General features: G+C 40.1%; 1 protein-coding gene across 5 annotated transcripts in view; it reads right to left on the bottom strand.

Annotated features, from left to right (window-relative positions):
- LOC133475469 (plexin-A1-like) overlaps positions 1-26,598 on the bottom strand; it is a 231,610-nt gene that overhangs the window by 100,206 nt on the left and 104,806 nt on the right. For all 5 annotated transcript variants that reach the window (XM_061768359.1, XM_061768375.1, XM_061768394.1 and 2 more), the window contains one exon: positions 12,012-12,143. In XM_061768359.1, coding sequence (XP_061624343.1) covers positions 12,012-12,143 — 132 coding nt within the window. The remainder of the gene's footprint in view (positions 1-12,011; positions 12,144-26,598) is intronic.

Below are 26,598 nucleotides of genomic sequence, written 5' to 3'. Positions count from 1 at the left end.
AAGTCAATGATAAGATGAAGGTTGAACGATTTCTGTGAAGATCTCTGAGATCTTGGCTATTAACAAGGACATCATATAAAGCTGTGCAAATAGACGTGCCTCTCAAACAGCAGCCAAATAAATGTGTCCCTAAGGGAGAGACAAAGAGAGACCATGCGTCGTGGGAAGAAGTATGTTTCCTCAAGTAGTATTTGCCTTGTAACATTACGTTATATACAGTGTTTATTACAAAGTTCACCCATAGAATGTCCACATGCACGGTCTTAAACCATCCTCGGTATTGTTTCTGTGTTGAAGCGTTTTATCATCCACTCGGTGTTTTTGAATAAAACCTTCAACATTTGGACCGAAGTATTGTAATATTACTCAATAATGGATGTTGTTGTTCCAGTTTGAAGCCAGTGAGGGAAAATTCGATCCCACCGATTTTGTGGGCACAGTCTGGGTATGGCCTTTTTTTCTGTTCCAACATGATTCTGCCAACATGCGCAGAGCAAGGTCCCATAAGGGCATGTTAAACTGCCTCGTTCCTATTGCAGCTAAATAACTACACAGTCTTACGCTGCATGGCAGTGAGTGGATGAGCGAGTGCCAGGATTTGCATCCAGATTTTGAGTGCTATAAAGCAGTTTGAACTAGAGTTTTGTTTTTATTGGAGACTAGGCAGTTGCTCAAGCTGGTGGCAGCCGGGCTTTTCTACTGTTTAATTCTATAAGCTGTCAACTATCGCCCATTGCTTTGTTAGTTAGTTGATTGTTTTATGAGCAATATCAGATGAAAGCCTTGGCACCTTGGTGGGAATTGATCCCACATTTGCCACATGAATGTGAGCATTGTGAACCACTATACTACCAATGGTCCAACATTTGAGCCCTATTCGAAATATATTACAGGCACATCAAGCAATTTAAGATCCTTAAATAACATATTGCATATGCATGAGGGTTGTTGTTTTTTTTCCCCAAGATAAAAATGTATACCTAAAACACATAAGAAAGATAAGCTATGGCAATGACACTTAAATGAGGAAGGTATGTTATGGCATTGAATACTTACTAATACAATATCGCATTCGCTCCAGATTTCTCTGTACTTTAATAATGATGTTAGTCATATCACGCTACGATTAGGTACAACCACACACTATAATGTGATCAACTATGGGAGCTATTTAAAAAAAAAAAAGATCAAGTAAAACAAATCCATATCAGAGATAATAATCTAACAATGTGTTTATTCCGACCTGGTTCTTATATTCTTTATTTTTTAAGTAACGCATACTGTACATCGGGAAGATGCAGTGCAGTTCAAGACCATAGCCACAATAATGCACATATCTTGATAAAACTCGTATTCAGGATTTTATTAGATTGTGCAAGTGAATCTAATAAAGTGTTCTGTAAATATAGGTGTCAGTATAATTTTCAAACCCAACTACAAAACCAGAATGCCTAGAATTAAAGGTTAATACGACTAGAATTCTGCAAACTACAATCGATGAAAGCAAAGCTACAGTATAGTACTTTTTAAATCTGCGATTTGCCATAACATTATTTCATTTCTTTCACATCTTAAACAAGAAATTGAAGCAAAAAAAGACATTTTGTGACAAACAAATGGTAGATTTTCCAAATACTATTTCAAATAACCCCCATTGACAGCTTTCACACAAACAACACAAATCTCAAATAAATGCCACTAATGCATCTCTCTCTTCATTCTCAGACTGAACAGTGTGAACACAATAGCTTACAGCAGATTCGTAGTGACCCGCGCCTGATAACTATTATAATACAACCATTACCAACATGTCCCTTTTCACAGTACACCAAATGGCACCAGATTACTGTCATTACTTCACGCCTGGACAAATACCATGTTAGTATTACAGTCTGATGGAGGGAGGAGAGAGAATAAAAAAAAAAAAAAGAAAAAACACGTCACATTCAAGCACAATAGCTACAGAAAGCGAATGGAATACAATGAGGTTTAGTGACTGGGTGGTCGATGATGAAATGGTTCTTTCATTGAGTTTGAGAAAACACATAATGGGATGGAAACGCGCGAGCCTTTTGTCTTACACAGTAAATATGATCCACCATTGTTGAATCAAATATGGCATTTCCATCCCAGGCCTATTTGCTACAGCAAAGACATTCATTTGTGGATAGCGGAAGAAGGGGAGTGGAAAGAAAATGAGCATTAGAAAATCACGTAGATGTGGCTATAGACAATGACTGGTGCTACAAGCATCCTGCAGCAGCTTGAGATTTTGGCATAATAATTTAAAATACAAAACAGCTTCAGATGAGCCTCCCTTGTTTGGGTTATCATTGGGAAGTAATTGTTGTAGTGGTAGATGAGAGCAAGGGGAGGAGCAATGGATAGATGCACTCATGGATGGATGGGCAGAGACACGTGAGAGAAACCTGATGTGTTTAAGGACTCAGTCCGCATGTGTGGCCCGTGCTGTCCAGTTGGAGGCCAAACTATAATTGGCCCATCTGCCCAAGAGCAAACTGATGCATGGCTACTTTGAGGTAACTCCAACACCAAGACTTCCAGACGAACAAAAACACAATGGACTGTAGGACTGTTTTTTTTTTTCTTTTTTCTTTTTTCATGCGGAAAAGCAAGTATAAACAGTCAATTGTATTTCCTCATTTAAGTGGCTGGTACGTTCATTTAGACAACCATATGTGCGTGTGAGACCAGGCAACTATTTAGGTGAAGCGTTTATTTGGGAGAGACACTGATTTCACTGAAAAATACCATTAAATAATACAATCTATGCTTTTACAAACAACTTTTGCGTAAAATTACATTATGTGTCAAGTGCAGCTGGGGAAAATGCATTTAAAGCTAGAATTTGCAGTTTAAAAAAAACCAAAACCTATGAAGTGACAGCAGAATATTATCAAAATGATCTTTCGTGAAATCATTCCTCGCTGGCCCCATTTAATGCCTCAAATGTAATTTTCATTGTTATTGTACAACTGGGCAAGGCAGGACAAGAATAGCCAATCAGCGGGTGGAGACATAGGAGGCGTGACCAACGAGATGTCAATAGTGCAACTCGTGCTCACAAACCTCGTCGGGAGGCACAGCAGCCTTTCTCAAAAGGAGTCTATACCGTAGTTTCTTGGCCGGAATATTTAACTTAAGTTAAAAAGAAGGAATTGACAGCTCTCTACTTCAAATCAAGGGTAAATATATGCAACTATAACGGTGGACGGTGTCCAATACACAGATTCTCCGGGGCTGCGTGAGCTTGCAAAAACCATCACTTACATCACATCACCATTCTCCCCGAGTCGTCGGGTAAGTTGATCATCTCTCCTAAATTTTGAATTGGTTGCATATTCCAAAAATACATCATACTGGCAACATATGTGAGGTGAGCCCAGGCAAGCGGGACGCAGGTCCCTTCCTTGAGCACTCTGAGGCGGCCGGCCTATCGCGACGAGCCGCTGTCTTTCTGGTTCTTTTCGTTGCGTGAGCTGGCGGCGTTTCATTGAGCAGCCAGGGGCAGGGGCAGGGTTCGGGGCGGGGACTCAAGTAAGGCGAGATTCAAATCTTGCTAGCATTTTAAAAATTGAATATTCAACCTCTAAATAACTACAGTATATAGAGAAAATCAAAATGGGTTGGATGGGTAAAACATTTGAAGAAGTTGAATTTGTAAAGTCATTACACTTTTAGGAAGGTTCTTCTGGATCTTCAGAAGTGTAAGGGGCAATAATTGAATACTTTGAGTTTTACAATGACACCCCAACCCTAATCACATTAATACTTTGCACTTCTCAGCCTAAATGTGTCATTCTATTTCTTTGCTAACTGGCTGGAAAACATCATTGCCTCATTCTTATAGGTGTGCTAGTGTCATTCTAAACATCAAAGTAAACGTGCCTGATAAACACAATCGATAACATAATAGATCTGAATGAGTTTCCCCAATTGTTAGTCTCCTTTATTCAATGCAATTTCTTCTCATCCCCTCTTCCTTTGGCTTTTTGTTCTCCTACCATCTGTCTTGTATTTGTCCGGTTACACAGAAAAACACAGTAAATGAAGCCGTAGATCAAAAGTAGACAAGGCAGAGACAACGTTGTTGGAGGTCGACACACAAGAAATGGCTGCCTCGTGACTAGAGGATCTCTCCATTATTATTCCATCACTAGCCGACATCTAATCAGGTATTAGTTTCGTCCACACACCACGGTTGGAAATGTTTGGGAGTTTTAGTTTTACCGTACATGAAATAGAACTAGGCTATAAGATGCTAATTGTTAGAACAATAATGCTAGAAATAGTGAAGAAAAATTGCCACCTGAAAAGCATTTGAAAACAAATCCTCTACAGACGTAGCAGATTGTGACCAAATCCAATAAACCCCCTTTGCTTGGCAGGAATAATATCAATTCTACTGTATTATTAAGTATATAAAACAATACAATTACTCAATGTCAGTGTTATTTATCTGCTTCTTTTACTCACACACCAGCACATTTTCTTGTTCCTATCCGAGTCATGTCATTGCTCTCAACTCCATGAAGACATCTTGCTCTCTCAGTCTCACAAATCAAATTCTGATCAGCTCTCGTTCACTCTCTCTCTCGCTCTCTCTCTCTCTCTCTCGACTTTACCCGACATACAGTGCAGCAACCGCAGTTTACAAGCGTTTGCACAGAAGTGAAGTGTGCACCATGATACGAACCCAAAATGTTGACTGAAAACTTGAAAAGTATCACGCATAGCAAACGTTTGAACCTGCATGTGCACAAGTGTCCACCGACAAACAGAACAACACAATAATAAATGAAAATAGAATATTAAACATGATTGCATATAGTTTAGTTGGCCTGTACTGACTAAATGGTTTAAATGCTGGAAACCTCGACACTTCACTATGCGCCGTTGGACGTCCTCTTTATTTAGTGGTCTATACACGTCTGTGTGTCTGTCCATCTATCCATTTTCTTCTGCTGATCCAGGGCCTGGTCGCGGGGGCAGCAGCTTGAGCAGGGATACGTGGATTGCATTGACAAAGTGGATCTAGTCTCTCCATTAACACTGGAGTCCATTTGGCTGATATTCATACACAAATCAGATTTGTGTCAGGCCAGATCCACATTGGGAGTCTGAGGAAACATTTGGAGCTGGCCTGATTCCCACCTGAAGATGTCTGATTGCATGTGTTGTTCATCATTGCACCACAGAGGAGCAATAAATCTGAATTGTGTCACTTGAAACATGTGAAGCGAGAAACTATTTGGCACTGTTTTGTTGTCACTTCCTGGACGCTATTCATCTTGGTTAATGCAGCAAGATGAAAATCAGGTTTAGATAATGTAGTCACCGCAAACTAGAAGCAGCCTTGAGGGACACGACTGCATGTGAGAAGACATTTTCTAAATAATATTACTGTCTGTCTAGACAACTTCAAAGTTGACAAAACAGCAAAAACGCCGATTTGGTGCAGTTTTCCCCGCTGACACTTAAGCGCAGTAAATGCTGAGTGAATTGACTATGAAGCTTGTCTAATGTAGTGCCAGGCGCAGCATTTCTCCACTGTGCAGTACTGCACGCCTCCGTGTTTCTGAAGGCTAGTCAAATCGATAGACGAAGGTGCATCATCAGCCCATTATGTCACTGTCTGAGCGTCCCCGCAGAGGAAAAAGGTGACGCCATTAGCTGCCAAGAGGTCACCTCGTGAATCTGTTTTACAAGAAAAGAGGCATGATCTTTCCCTTTGTGTTAATTAGTTAACTTTGGCTGCGTAGTCCTTTTTTTTAGAAACTGCGTGGATTCCTTAATTGTAAATTCAGGACTCTATCTATGTAATGTGCAGTGGTACGCAAGTTGATGAAAATGGCTGTTATGCAAGTAATATAGCATCTTTTTTTTTTTTTCCAATTTTTCCATGAGGACACATTGAGTAGAATCATGACTGCTGATTACATGAGAAGAGGGTAATTTACCGTAGAAATCAATACATTGCAAGCTGTCATGTCCATGAGAAAAATTGGATGATGTCATTGATGGAAGCACGCAGGGAGTCTGAGGAAACATTCCTGCATCAGCGACATTGACTACTGAGAGCGATGATGACATGACGAAAAATGTATTTTTCTATTTTGTTAGATCGGGACAATTGGAACATGTAATGGTAAAATAACTGGAGTGGTAAAATTGACTTAAGCCATTGTTCATTTTTTTATGAGCTGAAAAATACAGAATGTGATGTCACTGAATTTACTGCAATAAGCAATAAACAATGTTGGAGCATGGGGAGTCTGTGTGTGAATGTGTGTGTAAGTATGTGTGTGAGACAAAGATAGCCAAATGTAAATCTTGCATTAGCTAATCAAAAAGACGCTCTTGGTCACAAAGCAGACACTCTTATGTTATCTTACTTGCGTGTGTGTGTGTGTGTGTGTGCGCGTGTGCGTGCCAGTGTAGGGGACGAGAGTCACCTCTGGGACAAAGATAGTCCAATCCAACACTTTTAATTATGTGAGCGAGTGAATATGGGGAAAGGTAAATTGCTCTGTCAAGCTGGGAAATGGGCTTTTTTATGTTTGAGCTCTCATCACTTGGCATTTCTATTATTCAACATGGAGAGAGGCCGGCTGGGAGGAGGAGACAAAAAAGATGATCGTATATACAGCGCTTCCGTAAGTGCACGTCGAGACACTATAAACACTCACTTTTGCGGTTGTAGGCAAGATCGAAAGGACCTATTTCTATCTGTTATCACTGTAGTGAAGTACAGTGGAAACACTATAAGACACCAGCAAAATTTTACAGAAAGATATTCCTCTAAAGTGAGGTTCTGTTTTTAGGATTAGGTTTGCCTATTTCTCCAGTATATTAGGGATGTGAATCCAATCACAAAGCTGACAAATTAACCGCACAAAATGGCATCACTTGTGAATTGACGCAATGACTTTGATGCTAGGTCATTGTGTTTATTATAAATGATTGAACTTCTACTAAAGTGAAACGTATAATGTAGAGGTGATTTTTGGCAGAATACAACAGTAAAAAAAAAAAAAAAGTGATAAAACAGGAGTTTTTGGCAGACACTTGCATGATCCATGTGCATACACTATGATTTGTAGAGAGTGATAAGAGAGACAAATATCAAATAGTCCTTTGTTTGCGTAAATAAGGCCAAAATCACCATCTGTACCAGTGACATTGCCATTCCGGCTCCTGCTCTATTTATTTGATCTCAGGCCAGATACAAGTTTTACAGTGGAGTATAAATGATTGAAATCTGCATTTTAATATGGCCAAATATTTTAATCTTCAACAGCGGGGAAAATAGAGAGCAAAAGCCACAGTTGTGTTATCTTTTTTTATATATTCCAAAATGTGCAAGCTTTGTGGATGGTCAAGGTGCCAATAATAATAATAATAATAATAATAATAATAATAACGGGCTCGCGCTCACACTTGAGTGTGTGCTATAGAGGCTATAAAATGGCGGGCGGAACGCAAATGTCGAAGATTTGGACTTAATATTGTGCAGCTTGAAGTCGCATATTGGAGAGTTGAATTTGTTCCATGACTCCTGTCTGCAAGGTTGTAAATCAAGGCTCTGGAGAGGACAAAACAATTAAAAGAAATGTTTAACTGTGGCTGCAGTAAGTTGGACACGGTCGGGTCGCGTCAGTCTGATACTTCAAGCGGAACTACCCTCAGACAGCAATAGGAAGTTCCTTTTTTTTCCAGAGTAAATATTTGTTTGCCTTTGGATGTGTTTGGCTTGAGAAAGCGAAATATTGTTGACACCAATGGGCTTGGTCAGCATCGTCGAACGAGGACAAATTATTCAAAACTGCCCTCCAAAAGCCTCAGGCACAGACAACGCTCCAAATCAGCAGACCAGAGAGGCTTCTGGTCCCCTTTCATGTTGAATGTATTAAGTTGGAGAGTGAGACCTTATGCTGTCTGAAGCCCCTACTACAAGAGCACTTCTGCCTAAACTCAAGTGTCGACCCAGAACAAAATCAAGAAATGACGCAAGAAGAGCTACAAAAGGAAACAAGGCAAATCCCACAAACCAATTATATTGTTGCACCTTGATCGCACTCTTTTTCTGTCAGATGTGAGAAAGGTTGCCAATATGGTCGCTGTTCGAGCTTTAGTTGGAACTGGAATTGTGTGCTTCCCGAGGAGATCTCGTTTACTCTGTCTCTCCTCGAAAGGATTGAGGAGGCACACACGTGCATATGGAGACGGCGCTTCCCACTTACGCAAATTGACTCTTACATGACAGCATCACTGCGGTCCTTCTTTCCATGCAAGCATTGTGGTTTTTATCCCGTCTTGTCCGAAAGTCGCAGCGCAAACGCTCACACAAATGGAGCACGGCATATCGGTGCTCATCGAAAAATAAAACACTTGGCTTTAATAATTGAAAACTAATTTCTTTGTAAATTGTTTTGGTCCTAATTGTGTTGTTATTGCTAATGAAAATTAGAGTGTGAAAAGTGTTGTTTTATCTGGCCGTGTCTTTAATTATAACAACAAGTATTTGTGTTGTTTTTATGATTCATATCAAAACATCTTCGGAGGCTTGCTTTGCATCAGACATTCCTGAATGTCACGTTCTTAGCCTCCTCTTTGTACATCTTCGCTGCCGGGCAGAAGTCCCGTATGTCCAAATACGGTACATTTCATATTATTTGCCTGTTCCCAATTTGCCTGTTATTGTTATGCAATATGAACCAATTTAAAGTGGTGCTTGAGAACAAATCCATTGCCACTCATGAATGCTCAAAATGTCTGAGAAGTGTTGTGAAACTCCGCCGATTTCCTTGTACTGCGGAAGCCATGCAGCGTAACATTCGGCTAATGGAATAGTCCGGATGATTTTTTTTAACAATAAAAAAAAAAAAACATCATTAAAATTTTAATTAGTCATGTTAGGTGCAGTTGAGGAGGCTTATTTTGTTAAAATCAAACACTCATGCTCTGTCGCAGAAGGGCGCTTGTCAGCCTTGGAGGTAAGTTTACATGCATATTAATATGCGCCTTAATACACAGGGTTAGCCGGCTCATTATTGTATTTATTGCATCGCTCATAGCTCCGGATCATTGAAAAAGAGTCTGGGACGATGACGTCTGCTTTCGTCACATATTAAAGCCTTTTCTTCTGGTCGGGGTCCCAGCGTTGCGTTTGCACCATTTAAATCAATGACTACATATTAAATTGACTTTTTTTTTTGAGCATATTAAATTAGCGATTGAACATAATTTTTGGGTGACGAGGAGTTGACGTGAGCGTGCAATGGTGTATGATAGCGATATATGGTAGAATACCAAATTGAACAAAGCCATATATGGGAACACAAGCAAGAAGGCTTTTTTGTGTTTGTTTGTTTGTTTGTTTGTTTTCTCCTGAAAAGTAGTGGCTTTGGTAGATACGAGGATTCCGCCTCACAGCGACGATATGTATTCGTGCACCTCCTCTTGGGCACAGTCTAAGCCTCTCTTCAACTGCTTTCGCCTCTCTCTCCCGTGACGGACAGGCCTAATTCCCCAGTCAGGCCAACATTGTCCATTTGTATCAATTACACTAGACTTCTTCTCTGCGCTCATCCAGACACACGGAAGTCAATTATGTCTAATCTTCGGTAAATTACACGGCACTCATGAGGCAGTTCTGTCTATGTGCCGGGAACGTCTCATTGAAGGTTATCACAGCACGGTCATTAGCTGGTATGAGATAAGAGTCTTGCAGGTAAGAAATGAGAAGAGGTTGAAAAGTAGAGCAAGGGAATGGGTCACTCTTAACGAATCCACGTGCGACGTAGCGATGATAATCCTCTGCTCGTTTGTGTTTCTACAGCAGCCCTTCGCTCACACGTCGGGAAAGTCACTGCGAAAAAATACGTCGTTCTTCAAAAACGATCTGATTATTGCGACATTGACGGTGAAGTACGACGGAGCAAAGATCATAAAGTATTTACGTGAATTTGGCCTCACGTTTTGTTCTGCAAACAGCACGATGCCATTCTCAACACGTATTTGTCCGCATCTCATAAAACATCTGAATGCCTTTTTGGTTGCACTCAGTGACATGCATTTTTTAATAAAAATGACATGACTGTCATGACATATGATGATTTAAAAACACCTCCAGGAAATTCTTAATGGGAGAAATTCTCCACCGTTTCGAAGTGAAGGCGACCTTTGTATTTTCAGCTCGGCCCCAAAGTGTTGGCTCATCATTAAAAACGCAATTAAAATGACTATCTACACGTTGACTGTCAAAGGCAAAGATGCAAAGCCTTAATGACAACCGCCTCTGCAGAATCTGCTTCTAGTGGCATTGACAAGACATTTTATGTTTCTGTGATTGTGTAACAGATGGAGAGTAGGACGAGATTTTTTGTCAGGGTGCTGTCCCGATGACTGGATCACTGAATAGCACTCGGGCTTGGGGATTCATTGAATTGAATGAGTACTACAATTCGAGTGTCGAATTTGTCGGGAGATTTTTTTTGTTTTTGTCGAATTTTTTGGCAGCATACGTAGTGCGTCCCTGCTGACGTCCACTGCTTACACGAACAACATGGCGCTTTTTCACACCCTGCTATTTTTCAAGAAAGCTACTAGTGAGTTGAATTCTCTAAGACGCAGACAACATGAGCTGAATCATTTTCCCATTGGTTTCCAAATGACAAGAAAGCAGCAATTGCTGAGTCGATCACGCTGAACATTGCCAAAGATCTGATGCACAGTTATACGTTAGAAAAACAGTGATTTATTGATATTTGGGGAACTTTTGGCTCAAGGTATGTGCTTCCGAGCCAAGTATTTTGCGGAGGTTGCCTCGTCTCACCTATACAACTGTACTTGAGAAAAGAAACTCAAGAAGCTGGAGTGGGTGCGTCTTTACTCTAATAACAACAAACACGGATGAGCTGAGCCTTGCAGTCTGACGGCTGTTACCGTTTATTAAACTGGAGGAAATGTTCAATCTTAATTTATTATTAATCATGTCCACATACATGGGAAATGGGGAATTTTATTTCCAAGAGGAAGTACTTATTTTCACATTATCTGTAAGGGGAAAAAAAACACAATTCTAAAATCATTTCTGTGGAAGTTAAAAAAATATATTTCAACGCTTGTTTGGTATCAGGAGAAATAAAGGAAATCCTAGAAGGGGGGGGGGAAACAAAAGGTAACACTCGTTTTGAATAATCTCACTGTCATTGTTCTTTTCTACCGAGGGAGAAAATAATCAATTCGAATCAGAAATTGGATTTTTATAGAAAAAGACTGTGATTTTATATTAAAGACATATCTCCCAGCTCTAAACAGCAGTGAGGATATCAGTACTGAACATAACAAGCGGAAAACAGACAAACAATAAACTATTTCAAGTATCCTAATCAATTGGGTAAATGCTTTGAAATTGGACAATAATTCCCAAACACAGCTGATAAGAAATATAAACAAATTGTAAAACATTAAGCCTTAATTGTTCCTGGCTTGTTTGAATATGTACTAACATGCATTGTTCTTTTTTTCGGGTCCTGTTGGTACTTCAAGGTATTTGGGTGATGGCTTTATGGCTAATATTAATGATATTTATTAATATGCCCCAGTGACAATGTGTAGGTGCAGTATGTGTATGTGGCATGCTTGAAAGGGCCGCTATTAAATGCATATTGCTGCACTGTTTCTAACATTATGGTTCCATAATTAGCTTCACTGCTTGCTTCCTGGTAGATGATTTTAACTATTTCTTCCTTCTATTTGCCGTTCTGAAAATGTGTGTACGCTGCATGTTTGACACTGTTTATGAACATGTGCACATCCCTGTATCCTATGCACCACTGGGCAGATAAATGTCCATTGATATTTACTCATGGCTTCCTCTCTGTTGTCAGTGGCAACCGTACGCTGACTAATGATAACCTCGGGTGACTGTCGATTATTTCGGCGTGTGTGTGTGTGTGTGTGTGTACTGTATGTTTAAACTTTACCTGTTGATCAGTGAGAGTGTACAAGTACTGGTGATCTGGGCTGAAGAGCAAATCTTTCAGGATGGCGTTCCCGTCGCTCACAAGGATGTTTTCATACAGCAAAGCCGGCTGGGAAACAGAGTTGACAAGGATCTAGGAGAAGCCAAACAGAAAAACACAATGTAAAGTTTATAGTCCTGTCTTTCTTGATTACAACTGGCAATTTAAAAAAAAAAAAAAAAAAAACTTCTGCAAACCATAAATCGAGAAAGCAAAAAAAAAAAAAAAAAAAAAAACAGTGCTAGACAATACGTCTTCGGCCAATGAAATGAATGTCATATACAGTATGCATGTTGCAGTGGCCACATTTGAGCATAACTTGGTTGAAAAATGCAAAATGACTTCTAAAATGGACCCAAACCAGCGATATGTTAAAAAAAATAAGTCTGAGGGTGAAGGCTGTTGTTCGTGTTAATAAAGTGTTAAATCTATTAGTAGCTAATGTTGCCTGTGCCTAAAGTAGAGTATCTCATATTGGTGGGCCAGCCAGTACACCAACATGTTAGCGCTGCTCTCTGGGCAAACATTACTGTTACGAGATGTGTTCAGTGCTTGCTTGTACCATCTTTCAACAGACTTCAATAATCACAAACTATGTATTTCAATCCAAAAATCCACTTCAAACCAATATTCAGAAACTATGACAAATGTATTCCACAATACACTATTTTAACTACCGCTCCTCCCATTGTCTAAACTCAATTCTCAATATGCTCATTGACTGACTTTCCCCAAAGCCTCCCAAAACTTTTCCCATCTTCCTCCGCATTCCTTCCTCTCGCTCTTTGTCACCTTCAAGGATTTTCCTCTCCTGGTCTCAACAGTATGTGTAGTTATTATCTGTCAAATCAAGTCAATCTGTGAAAAATTGGCTCTAATATATTTTTGGCCCGTAAACACAGCGGGTGTGCTTGTTTCTTAAGTGCAACAATCCACGTTGTATAAAAGGCAAGTGCATTGATACGTCAGCTTTGAAAAGCTTCTCAGCAGGATGCTTTATCTGAACAAGGTCAAGATTTTACACTATAAAGCAAAATGGCTCGAAGTTTACAACAAAATGGAATCAAACGCTTTGTGTGAAGAGCAGTTCGAACATGCACAGCTACTCACTTCCCTTTTGTTTTTTAAATAAATCAGCTTCAAAGAACAGGGTGGGGGGGGGGGCAGGCTCATGGAGGTTTACCTGACTTTCAGATCATTTTAAGATGGCCACTGTGGAAAAATGCAGGCTAACTGCAGACGCTAAATTGCCCATTAGTGTGAAGGTGGTTTGGAATGTTTTTGGGGAAGGAATATCCATAGAAATTAAGCAAAAAAGGTGAATAACACATTTTTGGATTCCTTGTTATATTCATCACATTGCAGGCCGTCTTGCATTCATGCACACGGTCACTCTCACACACACACAAACACACACACACACAGTGAGGTTGGAACTGCTATTCTGAAAAGCAGGCATGAATGCTGCAGCATTTGTGACGGTTATTGTGTAAAATTATGCGGGAATGTGATCAGCGACGGGCGACTTGCCCTACAGCTCGGGGCAGAGGGCAGTTGGAGGGGGATTCAGGTCAGCTGGCACAGAAGGAAAGCAGAGTGGCACAGGTGAGCATATATCGTCCCGTTTTCAAATAGCCTGCAGTTTTCTGCTCCCCTCCTGCGACCTGCACACTTCAGAAGTGACACCATACAGGACATCCATCCATCCATCCAACCATTTTCTGAGCCGCTTCTCCTCACTAGGGTCGCGGGCGTGCTGGAGCCTATCCCAGCTGTCATCGGGCAGGAGGCGGGGTACACCCTGAACTGGTTGCCAGCCAATCGCAGGGCACAGAGAAACAAACAACCATTCGCACTCACAGTCATGCCTACGGGCAATTTAGAGTCTCCAATTAATGCATGTGTTTTAGGATGTGGGAGGAAACCGGAGTGCCCGGAGAAAACCCACGCAGGCACGGGGAGAACATGCAAACTCCGCACAGGCGGGACCAGGGATTGAACCCGGGTCCTCAGAACTGTGAGGCAGACGATCTAACCAGTCGGCTGACTTTTTTTTTTTTTTTTTTTTTTTTTACACAAAGGCCTGATCCAAGACTCAAACCCTGCTAACCACCATCCCGCCAAATGTAAAACTCTAGCGACATAAAGGTCTTTGTCACAAGATTTTGTGTACTAACAATTGTCTTGTGAAATGCTTTTTGTTTAAACAGCAATCCAGAATTTCTGGATTCTTTAGCTCACAAACTATTGCAGTCGAGACTGAATCAAGACTGCTGGTTGCTGCCAAGTAACAGACTCCATTTGCTTGTATTTTAAATAGGCAGCATAACATCAGTTGCTAATACGAATGCTAAATTGCTCAAATTCCAAAATATCAACACGATTCTTAAGAATCAATCAATGAAATAATCAATTTGTATCACCAACCCAGTCAGAATGGCATATTTATAGGATAGAAAAGTAACTGAACCATACTGTAGTACTGTTTGGTACCCTTCTGTCGGTGTATCTAAAGTGTGCAATAATGACATTAGGAAGGGAAATTGTAAATTACTAGAGAACGTGGCAGTAGTCCTCAGTGACGACCACAGTACAGAATCTGCTTTTTTTTCGTTTTTGTTTTTTTCTCCCTCTTTTCATGTTCATGTTAACACATTTGAGCGTGAGAAGCGTCTCTCCGCTCACGTGCGAGTCATGCTGCGTGTCATCAAGAAAGGAGCTTATTTTTCTGCTTGCAGCCAAAACGAGTGTACAAATGATATGTGGATCTTCAGAGCATTCTATTTTGGGGGCCATTATCAAAGGCAACCAAATCCAGACTGACAGGGTTGTCACGAGCTGTGCAGCATACTTTTTTTTAATCTGGCAGGAATACCTGCAGGAGCTTGATTAATGTGACTGTGAGAATTTAGTAGGAAATATTACAGAAAGTAAACGCTACATTATGCTTGAATTCAACTATGATATGCAATATAACTGTGACTGTGCCTGAAAGAGCTTGAATGTTATATTTTGTTATGAAAAGGATCCAGCTATGTGCTGGAGCCTAGCCCAGCTGACTTCAGGGAAAGACGCCGGAAACAAGACAAACAACCATTCACATACACATTCACACCTAAGGACAATTTGGAGTCTTCATTTAACTTAACATGCATGTTTTGGGAATTGGGGAAGATGCAGGAGTACCCGGAGAACAGAGGAAAGCCGGAGCCTGGATTAGAATCCCCAACCGAAGAATGGTGAGGCGGATGTGCTAAACACTCAGCTACAGGGCCCAATTCTGTTTGTGTCTGCTTCTGTTTTTATCTGTGGCTCCAAAAAAATAAAATAAAAAATAAATAAAACCATGCCACTTTATTGTTTAAAAAAAAAAAGTCACTGCATGTACCAGTTTCTTACTATGTACTTGTATTCTATTCATTTATGTTTATATTTATTTGTTGAAACAATCTGCTGTGTGCTGCTGTTGGTAAAACTTTCAGAACACTTGAATCTCCTCTCTGTGGATCATTAAAAAAATGATTTTATCTCATATTGTGTCATCATTTCTAAGTGGTTAATGCTAGGTCATAATATGTTCATGAAAAGAAGCCCAAAGCCCAAACTGTATCGCCGTTCTACTAAATACTGTGCTTTATTATGTCTATTAAATCCTTCCATATCCATTTGAGAACACTGTATGAGGACATAGGTTGATTTTCTTTTTAAATACAACAAAAGTTAATGGTGACTTTTTTGGAAATGAGTTGGGAAACGCTGACTATGGAGCTAAAATGTATATCTCACCCCCCTCCCCTATTTGCTCACCTTTCCCATGTTCGGACCACCCTGGTTTCCACTGTTATGCATTACGGAAAGGACACCGTAACCTACAAGAACACTTTAGCTCACATAATCTTGAGGAATTACAAATAAAGTACTCACACATACACTTACTGAAACAGAACTTATACAGATCTACCAAAATCAAGCACGCCAAAAACATTGGTGACGATGAAGATGTGAGCGTTGGAGTGTCATTTGCTGTGTCCGTGGCAAGGTTATTGTAGTAAACGAAAAACTCACCAAATAACTAAAACGGAAAAACATTTTCGTTAACGAAACAAAATTAAAATTCAATGAAAAAAAAAAATAAAAAATACATACAGTATTTTCTTTAAACAAAGCTAACTAGAATTCAAACAAAAAAAATGTCCTTAGTTTTCATCTTTGTCAATTAATTCCATAGGGGTTGATTTTCAATGTATTTATTTCCGTATGGCCGGAAGGTCGAACAGTCATTTGGGAATTGTTGTTCTTTTACTGTGTGTCATGCAGAAACGACGGCGCTGTACATTTTTTTAAATGTTATTTTTTTTTTATGTTGTTTTTTAAATATCTCACACTCAACAAATACCCTGTTTTGAAAAACAAACCTATACTGAAACTAATAAAAACTAAAGTAAAACCAAGTATTTTTGAAAAAGTAAAAACTAATAAAAACAAACAAACCTGCACTAAAAACTAATTTAAACTACCTGAATTTGAAATCAAAGTCAAAACAAAATAAAAACCAACTATAATCGAAAATGCCAAACTATTATAACCCTGGTCCAAGGTGATAAAGTGAACAAAGGGGAGGATTTAGTAAGTACTACATGTAAGAAGTAATATTATAGTAATATTAGTATGTACCGGTAAATTAAATGAAAACAAATAATAGAAGCATGATGGTTTCATTCAATTATCATTTTGGATTAATAGTACTTAGCTCCATTCTGCCCATGCTTACTTTATCTCTCTTTTCTGCTCTTCATGTTTTAACTTTTTATCCCCCCAAAAATGTTTGTAAATGCAAATGAATATTTTAAACCTTATCTATCAACATTCAACATTATCAATCTCTTTCTTCAGCTCACTGCCCATCATCTTGTGGTGTCACTGACCTCCCCTTCTTCTTCAACATCTCCTTGTCTTTTTTTTTTGTCATACACTTCTTTGCCCCCACCCCCACCCCCATCCTTTTTTTTTTTTTGTCTTAGTGACCTTAACAGTTAACTATGCACTTAATTATTTGGCTGGACGAGTAGAGGGTAGAAAAGGGCAATGGAGGGATAGTGATGGCAAGGACGGAAAGTGGGAGAGGTAATATAGGAGCTACTTGTTAACCTTGTTAGCATTTCTCATGGAAACTAATGTTAAAACTGTCCGTTGAGGAAGAGTAATGATGCAGGGTCCAAAATGTTCAAGTAGCTCTGCGATGATGAAGGGAAGAGAGGGAGGCATTTGCTTAATGAAATCTGCTCAATGCGTGTGTGGGATTGTTTGAATGTATGTGTGTGTGTGTGTGTGTGTGTGTGTGGGATTGTGTCCATGCGTGTTTGTGTGGTCTCTAATGAAATTGATTTTGGTCTCATCCATTGATGAAGGTTTTGGTAAATGCTCATGTGTACAGTAAGCATTTGTGAGCACACACTCGGCACACGCACGCATACACGTACGCACTCTAGTTCCATATCAGCATACTGTGCACAAAACATCAAACCCCCAAAAGGAATGGTGAAGCACTGTTTGCGCCCTGTGATTGAATGGCGACCAATCCGGGGTCTACCCCGCCTCTCGCCCAAAGTCAGCTCGGATGGGATCAAGCACTCCCGTGACCCGAGGGCCACAGAAAATGGAGGGATAAGGCAGAACGGCGCAAACAAGAGAGAGGAGAAATCTGTGACTGAACACTAAAGTGCGTGTGCGTGTGTGTACACATGTTGTCAGCAGGTGTGCTGTGATACTCTGGATGCCTTCCAGTCAGGGTTAGACACACACACACACACGCATACACGCGCGCACACACACATGCACACACACATACATGCGCGCGCACACACACACACGCACCCACGCCAGCCACACAAGTGACTTGTAGTGAAATTAATCATTGTCCCTTTGCCGCACCGCCACTCTCACAACAGGAAGATAGCCTTCGGTGACTCAGACACACACACACAGACACACAGACACACAGACACACACACACACTTGTATTACCAGTGACAGGAAAACAGCTGGCCGGTGACAACATGCCATTATAATGCATTCTTATTAACAGTTTATAATTGCTTAGCTCAAAACAACAACATGTGCTTTTGATCAAGAATATATATATATATATATATATATATGTGTGTGTGTGTGTGTGTGTGTGTGCGCAAAGTAAATGGCTGCTTGGAGCCCCTGTCCACTAGACAGCCTCCAAAAAGAGAAAGGATTTGGTTGTTGTTTAATGCATTAAACATAGAAACGTGGTAGGAGGGGGTCCCTAATAAAATTATGTTTAGGGCCCCATAAAAACTTGGCCCGGCACTGCTTAAAACTTTCAAAAGTAAAACTTGATAGCAGCTACAATTACACTGACAAAATTGTTTTACTGCTAGAATGCCTTACTAGGACTATTAGCACTGTTAAGGGTTGTCACTTAAACTTCGGGGCGCTTAAGTCAGTATTCCCTTAACTATCATGAATGGGATGACACCTTATAACCAGAAGAGAATAACAGAACGGATATATTTCTATTCAAGTCTGGCACAGTGATAATCACGCAAAAGTCCCCTGACTGAAGTTGCATTTAAGAAGTTCTAGTGAAGCAGTACGACGGGCAACTCTTGTCCTGTCACTCATGCTGGGGGGGAGCAACAACTTAGAAGCAAATTTTGAAACTGAGACCAATAGAATTCCCTATCAATGTGCATAATTTTCGTTAATTATTATCAATTCACAAGTTTTATCTATTTACAACTGAGTAGTGGCTCCTTCAGGACTCCTAAACCAGACCACAATTGCGTAATGTCGCACTTAATCACGTGACAAATACATTTGGCTCACATCTTGAATTGGGAAGATTTGCATCGAAATCAAGTGGAACTGTCACACGTTAGATGTTTAAGACTAAATTCAATTAAGTATTTTTTTTTTTAAGGCTCCTCTTCCTTCCACCCCCACAGTGCCAAAATGACATACAAGTAGGGCAGACGGTGCACTAAAACAGCAGTTCTAGATTCTTCCCTGAGGCAGATCCTGCGGTGTGAGGCCACTGTGCGTCTAATGACAGCCACACACTTCTGCAAAATGTCATGTAATTGTGTGGAAGTTGGCTAGAAAGCTTCTGGGAAAATATAGGCTACATCTCACAAAAACTTATCTATGTGTATGCATTACAGAGTACTGTATACATCTCTAATGCGCACACATTTGAAAAGGCCTAAAGAAAAACACTAAGCATCATTATCCTGCTCCCACACGCACGCACGCACGCACGCACTCACCACTCCGGAGCAATAATCATTTCAGCAATAATAATTCCCTTATGTTCAAAAGGTAAATTTACAGTAGTTTTAAACAGAAATGTATACACACGTGTCTATAAGTTATTTGGTGTACTATGTGTAGATCCCTAAATGGAGCAGTGTTGAACATATCACTGCAGCAATAAGGGCACAAAATACTCTCTTAAAACATTGTCGATAATCACACAAAATGTTAAGCACCATGTTCGCATTTTGTGGACAATTTTTTTCGCACCTAAATATAATACATTGGATACGGGATAGCAATCAGACAACCAATCAAGAGCCCAAATAGTCCGGGTAGACTCAAGGAACTTCATGTCCCCTCCATTTAAAATCACACTGGATACCCAAGAACCAAAACAAAGCATCAGTAAAAAATAATCCAACAAGGGGTCTCCTTAATTATAGTCACAGTTGCAAGCCAAAATAAGAATGCAACATGGAGGAGAAACCAAGCAAGAAGGGAGGGAAAAATGGAAGAGCAGCAAACCAAAGTTTACAAAAGTATCTACTTGATGCATTTGTTAACATAAATGTGTCAAAATATGAGCAGCGACATTTGACATTTTGACCACCAAGATGCCAAATTGTGAATTTACTTCAATTGCTTGGGGATGATAATGAGAATTCATATAGTGGGGGGGGAAAGCCACAGTGTAGTGACTAGCGCTGAAAGGTTCAAGGTTGACGCATAGTGAATGACATGATGCATTCCTGCACCAAAATATATACCCAAACCCCTGAGCTATTGTTTTCAAAATACTTCCATAATGGCTTTATCCCGACAGAGGCGGGATGAGGGAGAAAGACCATTAGAAGAAAGTAGTCATCACTCTAATTCCTTTTGTGTCATCGACTTCCTTTCTCTCTTCCCGCACTCCTCTCTCCACCTCAACTTGTCACTTGCTTTCTTTTGCACCACCTCGGCTGACACACATCAGCAGCCAAGCAGAACGCACAAGGCTGCGTATAGCGCAGCGCAGCGGCTCTTGTACTCCTCGCGTGCATGTGTGTGTGTGTTCCTTTCTTTAGCCTGCAGTGAGTGGTGAAAGTACAACTAAACGAGTTCAAATTGTCAAGAGCAGAAAGGTGTGGCCCTCCAGGGCTAGCGGATAGCTGTCGACAAGGCGACAAGAGAAGGTTTAAAAGGAAAAGAATGGAAATTCCGATGTTTAACACACACTCGGTCAATGCTGTTCCTTTGGATGCAGCTGATTAGAGCAAATATGCGAAGGTAATGATGCTCCCGTTGCGTGTGCTTGTGTTGATAAAGTGCAGTCGAGACCTCGGTGTTGACTGAACATTTAATGTGTGTGTCAGTAAACAAGGAGAGGACGACGAGCCATTAATAAAGATGCGCCGCTTCAGAATGATCACTACCTGACCCGAACGACCCGGATCAAGAAAACAATGTCTTGGTGCGGCCGACGGTCCGAGCGTTTACTGAGTGAATGATTAATGTCTCTGCCTCCCGCGCTCCTTCGCTGGCGAGTTGCCGCTGTTATTAATTCTTGGCTGCAGAGGAAAGGGCAAAAGACTGATGAGTGGGACACATTTTGGACAGCCTCGCGTCAAAGGCCACAAGCTTAAGGCAGCAACAACCATTATCTATGCTGCGAGATCATCCAGGCTTTATATTAATTCATCTCCAAACAATATATGGAGGACTTGAAGACATCAAATAATCATGTTGCTCCATCTGGCCTTGAGAAAGTGATAAGCTGGAAAAACAGCAGATGACCTGGGATAATGTCTGGAGAACAGTGAGCCCGCCCGGGACTTCCCAATGACATGCTGTTATCATATTTTGCATACTTACAATAATATCACAATTGACATTTTAAGGTTGCCAATGTGTTACAGTACCTGATCACTTAAACGTGCAGATACAGGTACATCGCAAGAAATTCAAATAGTGTCACACGCTTACCTTAATTTAGTGAGGTACTTCAATTTAAAAAGTGAAAAACATATTATAGACATGCACTACACACACTCAATATGGCGGCTGTGGATAAGTAGGTAGAGCAGGTGGTCTAGTGACCGAAGGGTCACTGGTTGGAATCCCAGCTATGACTGTCCGCATACCAAAGTGTCCTTTAGCAAGACACTGAACCCTAACTTGCTCCCAGTGGGCCTGGCAGCGCCTTGCATGGCAGAAGTCGCCCATTGGTGAATGAATGTGTGTGAGTGGGTGAATGTGAGGCTTTGTAAAGCGCTTTGGGCACTGATGGTGTAGTAGATAAAGCGCTATATAAATGCAGTGCGTTTACCATTTTTGCCATATATATATCTCCATCCATCCATCTTCTTCCGAATCCCATGGCAACGGGGACCCACATTACCCTATCGGGCTGTGCCCGGCCGGATCCCATGGGTGCAGGCCCGGCCACCAGGTGCTAACCTTTGAGCTCCACCTCCAGGCCTGGCTCCAGAGGGGGGCCACGGTGACCCGCGTCCGTGCAAGGAAACCTAGATCCATTCGATATTTTCTTCATAGGGGTTTTTGGAGCCGTGCTTTGTCTGGTCCGTCACCTAGGACCCGTTTGTCATGGGTGACCCTACCAGGGGCGCGAAGGCCCAGACAACTTAGCTCCTAGGATCATTGGGACACACAAACCCCTCCACCATGATAAGGTGACGGCTCAAGGAGAGGTATATATATGTGTGTGTGTGTGTGTGTGTGTCTGTGTGTACCCCACCTCGCGACGGATATATAATTTTGATGATTATAGCTTTTCTGCAAACGAAAACGCCAAATTCACCATCTGTAGAAACTAGAATATTATACAACAAACTATCAAGAAACAATGGAAATTATTTTTAATGTCGAAATTAGGCAGGAATTTGCCCTCCGAAAAGTATTTTCCCCGAGCGCTTAATAAATCTATATTGTGCATGTACTATTGAGTACTGAACTACATGGAATTTTCTTTTGAAAAGAAAGCACCTGTATAGCTTGCAGAAGCAGTTTAGAGAAGCAATGTTTGAGGCCCTAATAAGCTAAAATAAATACAAAAGCTGCATGTATTGCAATTGTACACACAGGCTTGTGGAAAATAAATGGAGTTAATCAGTCTACATCCTATCATCTTGTGTTCAATGTGAGTGGGTGTTTTAAAGCTTCTGGACTATCAATAGGGTTGTTTTACATGTCGAAATGATCACGTTGCTCAAGAGGAATCAGTAGATGAGAGTTGCTTAATTTTGGAACGGTTGACAATGTGCACTTCAATATGAAAAGTTCAAAAGGAGTTTTTTTTTTTTTTGGGGGCTAAATTTAATAATGCAGTCAGTATTTCAGTAACTAATATGCAAAATTAATCAACATATAATCATCGATAATTATGGGTTTGAATAGTGGAAAATGTTTTTTTTTTCTTACTGTGTAACTACTTCCTATTTTAAAATGTCATTTGTAAGGAACCCTTGTTGATTTGTGAATCACGAAAAACTCCACCTATTGCCACCTAGCTCCTGCTCCTCCTAAGGTGCCATTTTAGTAGACGAGCACCGAGGCATTGGCCACCAACTAATAGCCGGCCTGACAGCAAACAGCAGCGTGATGGAAGATTTCAGTCGAGGCGCCTTGTTCAGTTGACGGCAGAGAAAGGAGGGTGGTAACCCACTCAAGATGATGGGGAGAAGGGTGTGGATTGCCAGCTGACCGGCTGGTAACGGCTTGTCCCGCAACATGAAATATAGTGCCAAAACACAGATAAAGAGTCGTTTGCGATATATGGATTTAAAAAATGAGGAGTATATGAGTATGTACCACTGAGTTAGAAATTAATCAAATGGCTAATAGGAAAGTAATAATTGGTATTGTTATGTTGCAAACTGTCGTACACACCAGCAGCCTTGGACTTCAGGTAGAATTTTTACTAGTAAATCATCATCAAGTCCAATCATTGATTTTAAGGAGTAATGTAAGATGAGTTTGATGAAGTGATACAGTGTTTGGGATCATAGTTTGGGGTATATGTAGGGTTTAAACTATTATTATAGGCGATTATTTCAAAAAGATTTTTTTTTTCAAACGTTTACTATTCAGGCGGGTCCACTAAAAGCAAGGATTCACTGTACATTTAATTTACCGTGTTGTGTTCTCATTAACGTGTGAGGTGTTCACCTTCCTCCACAGCAACAAACACCAAAGTCGAGATAAATGGCGTCATATTTTCCAGTTCAGCTGGTTTCAGTTAAAACATGTATTCATTGTGTTTGTGAGAGGAGCAACGAAGAGGAGTTGTGATTCACGTGATATATCTCAATCATATGAGCGAATCTATTCACCTGAAGTTAATATACTGTATATTTTCTTATAATGCTGCTTCCTTCCATTGACAAGCGCAATAGTGCTTCTCTAGGACAGGAGTTCATTCTTAACATTCTGCTGGTGTTTGGCGTAAAAAGAGCAAAGAGTGGGCAGTTAAATTTATGAGCTCTCTCACCCTCTAACACACACGGACGGTTTCCTTCTTAACATCAGTCTCCAGCTTTCTTGGAGCTTCAAGTCAGCAGTGTGGGATGGGTCACAGAGAGAAGAGGAGAGAAAATTAGAGCACTCATATTTTGGACTTTCTTTTCTGCTGTGCTGTCATTTATCTTCTACATTTGTCTAAGGAGTCACAGGTGGTGAATAACTACACCAGTACACACAGATGCCAATGCATTTACACCCTTCCTACAGTTTGTCTGTGCAGTGTGCCATCCTACTGTGGATATGTAATTACAAGGGGGATATGATAAGACTTTTTTTTATTTATTTTTTTATGCTCCTATCCTGTGGGAGCTCACAGCTAATTATAGAGTCAGCCGAGCTTCAAATTGCCATTTAAACAACCATACGGTGGAAGACAATAACAAACTCCCTTGGTGGTGTCATTGCTGTGCAGTTACTGTGACCACAAAGACAACATCTCACAGTACTAGAGACAGTCATAGAACAAACATTTGTGTGTGTCTGCATCTAAACACCTTACATTTAGTTTGTTGATCTACCTACTATCTACCTACCTGCCTATCTATATTCAGGGTGAAAATGTTTTGCAATGATTAAAATGTTTTGTTTCCCTTCTATTGCTTTTTCAGTTTTGTGTCTGTTTTTGATTTCCATTGCTTCTATATTATATATGTAATGAGCAGGATTACTTTTCCAAATTCCCCAAAAAGTAGGTTAATTGAGTGAATTGTTAGAGGATTGTTTTTTTTTTTTTTTTTTAGAAAAAAAAAAATAATAATAACAGAGATAATAACAGAGCTTGTTTATGAATGCAAACCTTTTGGGGAGATCCTATAAGTATCTGTGTAAATGTGCATTTTTAAAATAGATGATCAAAGTCCCAAAAACAGAAAAATGTGTAAATCAGAATCAAAATAAAGTTACACGTTGTTATATTTTCAGGGAAATGATTTAAGGATAATGTTGGTTATGTTAAAGTCGATTATGTCTTGAGTTGTCGTGTTGACTTGACATTACAGTAAAAAAAAAAAAATAATACCGGTAATAATAATAATAATAAAGGTTAATTTCCAACAGGAGACAAGTATCAGTGGTCTTATTTACCTGGTAACCTGAGTACCCTTACTTGTAAAGCTTTTACATAAGACAGAGGAGAAAGGCAGCCTCAGTTTCACAATTAAATAAACATCCTTCAGAAGGTATATTAAAAACCTGGTCTTTTCGTTTGCAAACATAATGCCAGCATAAAAAAAAAAGAATAAGCATTCTTACAGCCTACACTTATTTTTGTTCGTGAGAAAACGTCTTGTACTTTTGAAGGAAGACAATGCATGGGGTGGGAGGCGGTGTCAGAGAAAATTGATGCTGGGAATTGGAGACTGTTGGCTGTGAGAGAGAAACATTTGTGAGGACAAAAAAAATAAATATATATATATATATATATATATATATATATATATATATATATATATTTTATTTTTTTAATTTATATATATATATATATATATAAATAAAATATATATATATATATATGACGAGAGAAAGTCCAAGCAAGGCTAAAGCAAGGACAAGAAGCGATTTTGTGGCCTGTGTTGGACTGTGCTTTGACAGAACGGTTGCTGCCAACACACACAGGAATTAAACTTTTAACACAGCGATGGGGGCCCATTGTCCTCTCTTTTCCCCTATAACAAAGATGATTTGACATGAGACAGTTATTATATAATTGAAGCGTTACATTTTAAGAAACGTGTACATATGTTTAAATAATTTCCATTACAGCAGCAGTTTAAGTGCAAAGCCAGTTCTTGTGCAATTCTGTAGGATTCCACATACAGCAATTAGAAACGGGTTATTTAAAATAGCCAATTAATTGGTGAATGCTTTCAAAGTAACTTTCTTTGCCAATAACTGCCTTTACTCCAAATGCTTCCATGCGCGCATGTGTGTGTGTGTATTTGTCCCCCTGACTCTCTCTGGGTATACATAACCCAGAACTTGTGTTTATTAAACACAATCAAGGAGAAATAGACATGGATGTGTGCCAAAGCATGGGTTAGACTTACAGTCATTCACACGCAAAGATGGGGCGAGGTTCACCTCTTTGTGAACAAGTGCGCGAGAAAATAGTCCAACAGTTTAAGGATAATGTTCCTCAACGTACAATTGTAAGAAATTTAGGGATTTCATCATCTCCGGTCCATAATATAATCAAAAGGTTCAGAGAATCTGGAGAAATCACTGCATGTAAGCGGCAAGGCCAAAAACCAACATTGAATGTCCGTGGCGGTCGATCCCTCAGGTGGCACTGCATCTGTGCACTGTTTTGTATCAAAAACCGACATCAATGTGTAAAGGATATCACCACATAGGCTCAGGAACACTTCATAAAAACAATGTCAGTAAATACAGTTAGGCGCTACATCCGTAAGTGCAACTTGAAACTCTACTATGCAAAGCAAAAGCCATTTATCAACAACACCCAGAAACGCCGCCGGCTTCTCTGGGCCGGAGCTCATCTAAGATGGACTGATGCAATGTGGAAAAGTGTTTTGTGGTCCGACGAGTCCACATTTCAAATTGTTTTTGGAAATTGTGGACGTTGTGTCCTCTGGGCCAAAGAGGAAAAGAACCATCCGGACTGTTATGACGCAAAGTTGAAAAGCCAGCATCTGTGATGGTATGGGGCTGTGTTAGTGCCAATGGCATGGGTAACTTACACATCTGTGAAGGCACCATTAATGCTGAAAGGTACATACAG

Source organism: Phyllopteryx taeniolatus, chromosome 1, assembly GCF_024500385.1.
Source record: "Phyllopteryx taeniolatus isolate TA_2022b chromosome 1, UOR_Ptae_1.2, whole genome shotgun sequence".
NCBI lineage: Eukaryota > Metazoa > Chordata > Actinopteri > Syngnathiformes > Syngnathidae > Phyllopteryx > Phyllopteryx taeniolatus.
The sequence above is the reverse complement of the archived record's forward strand: the minus strand, read 5'-3'. Positions and strand labels throughout refer to the sequence as shown.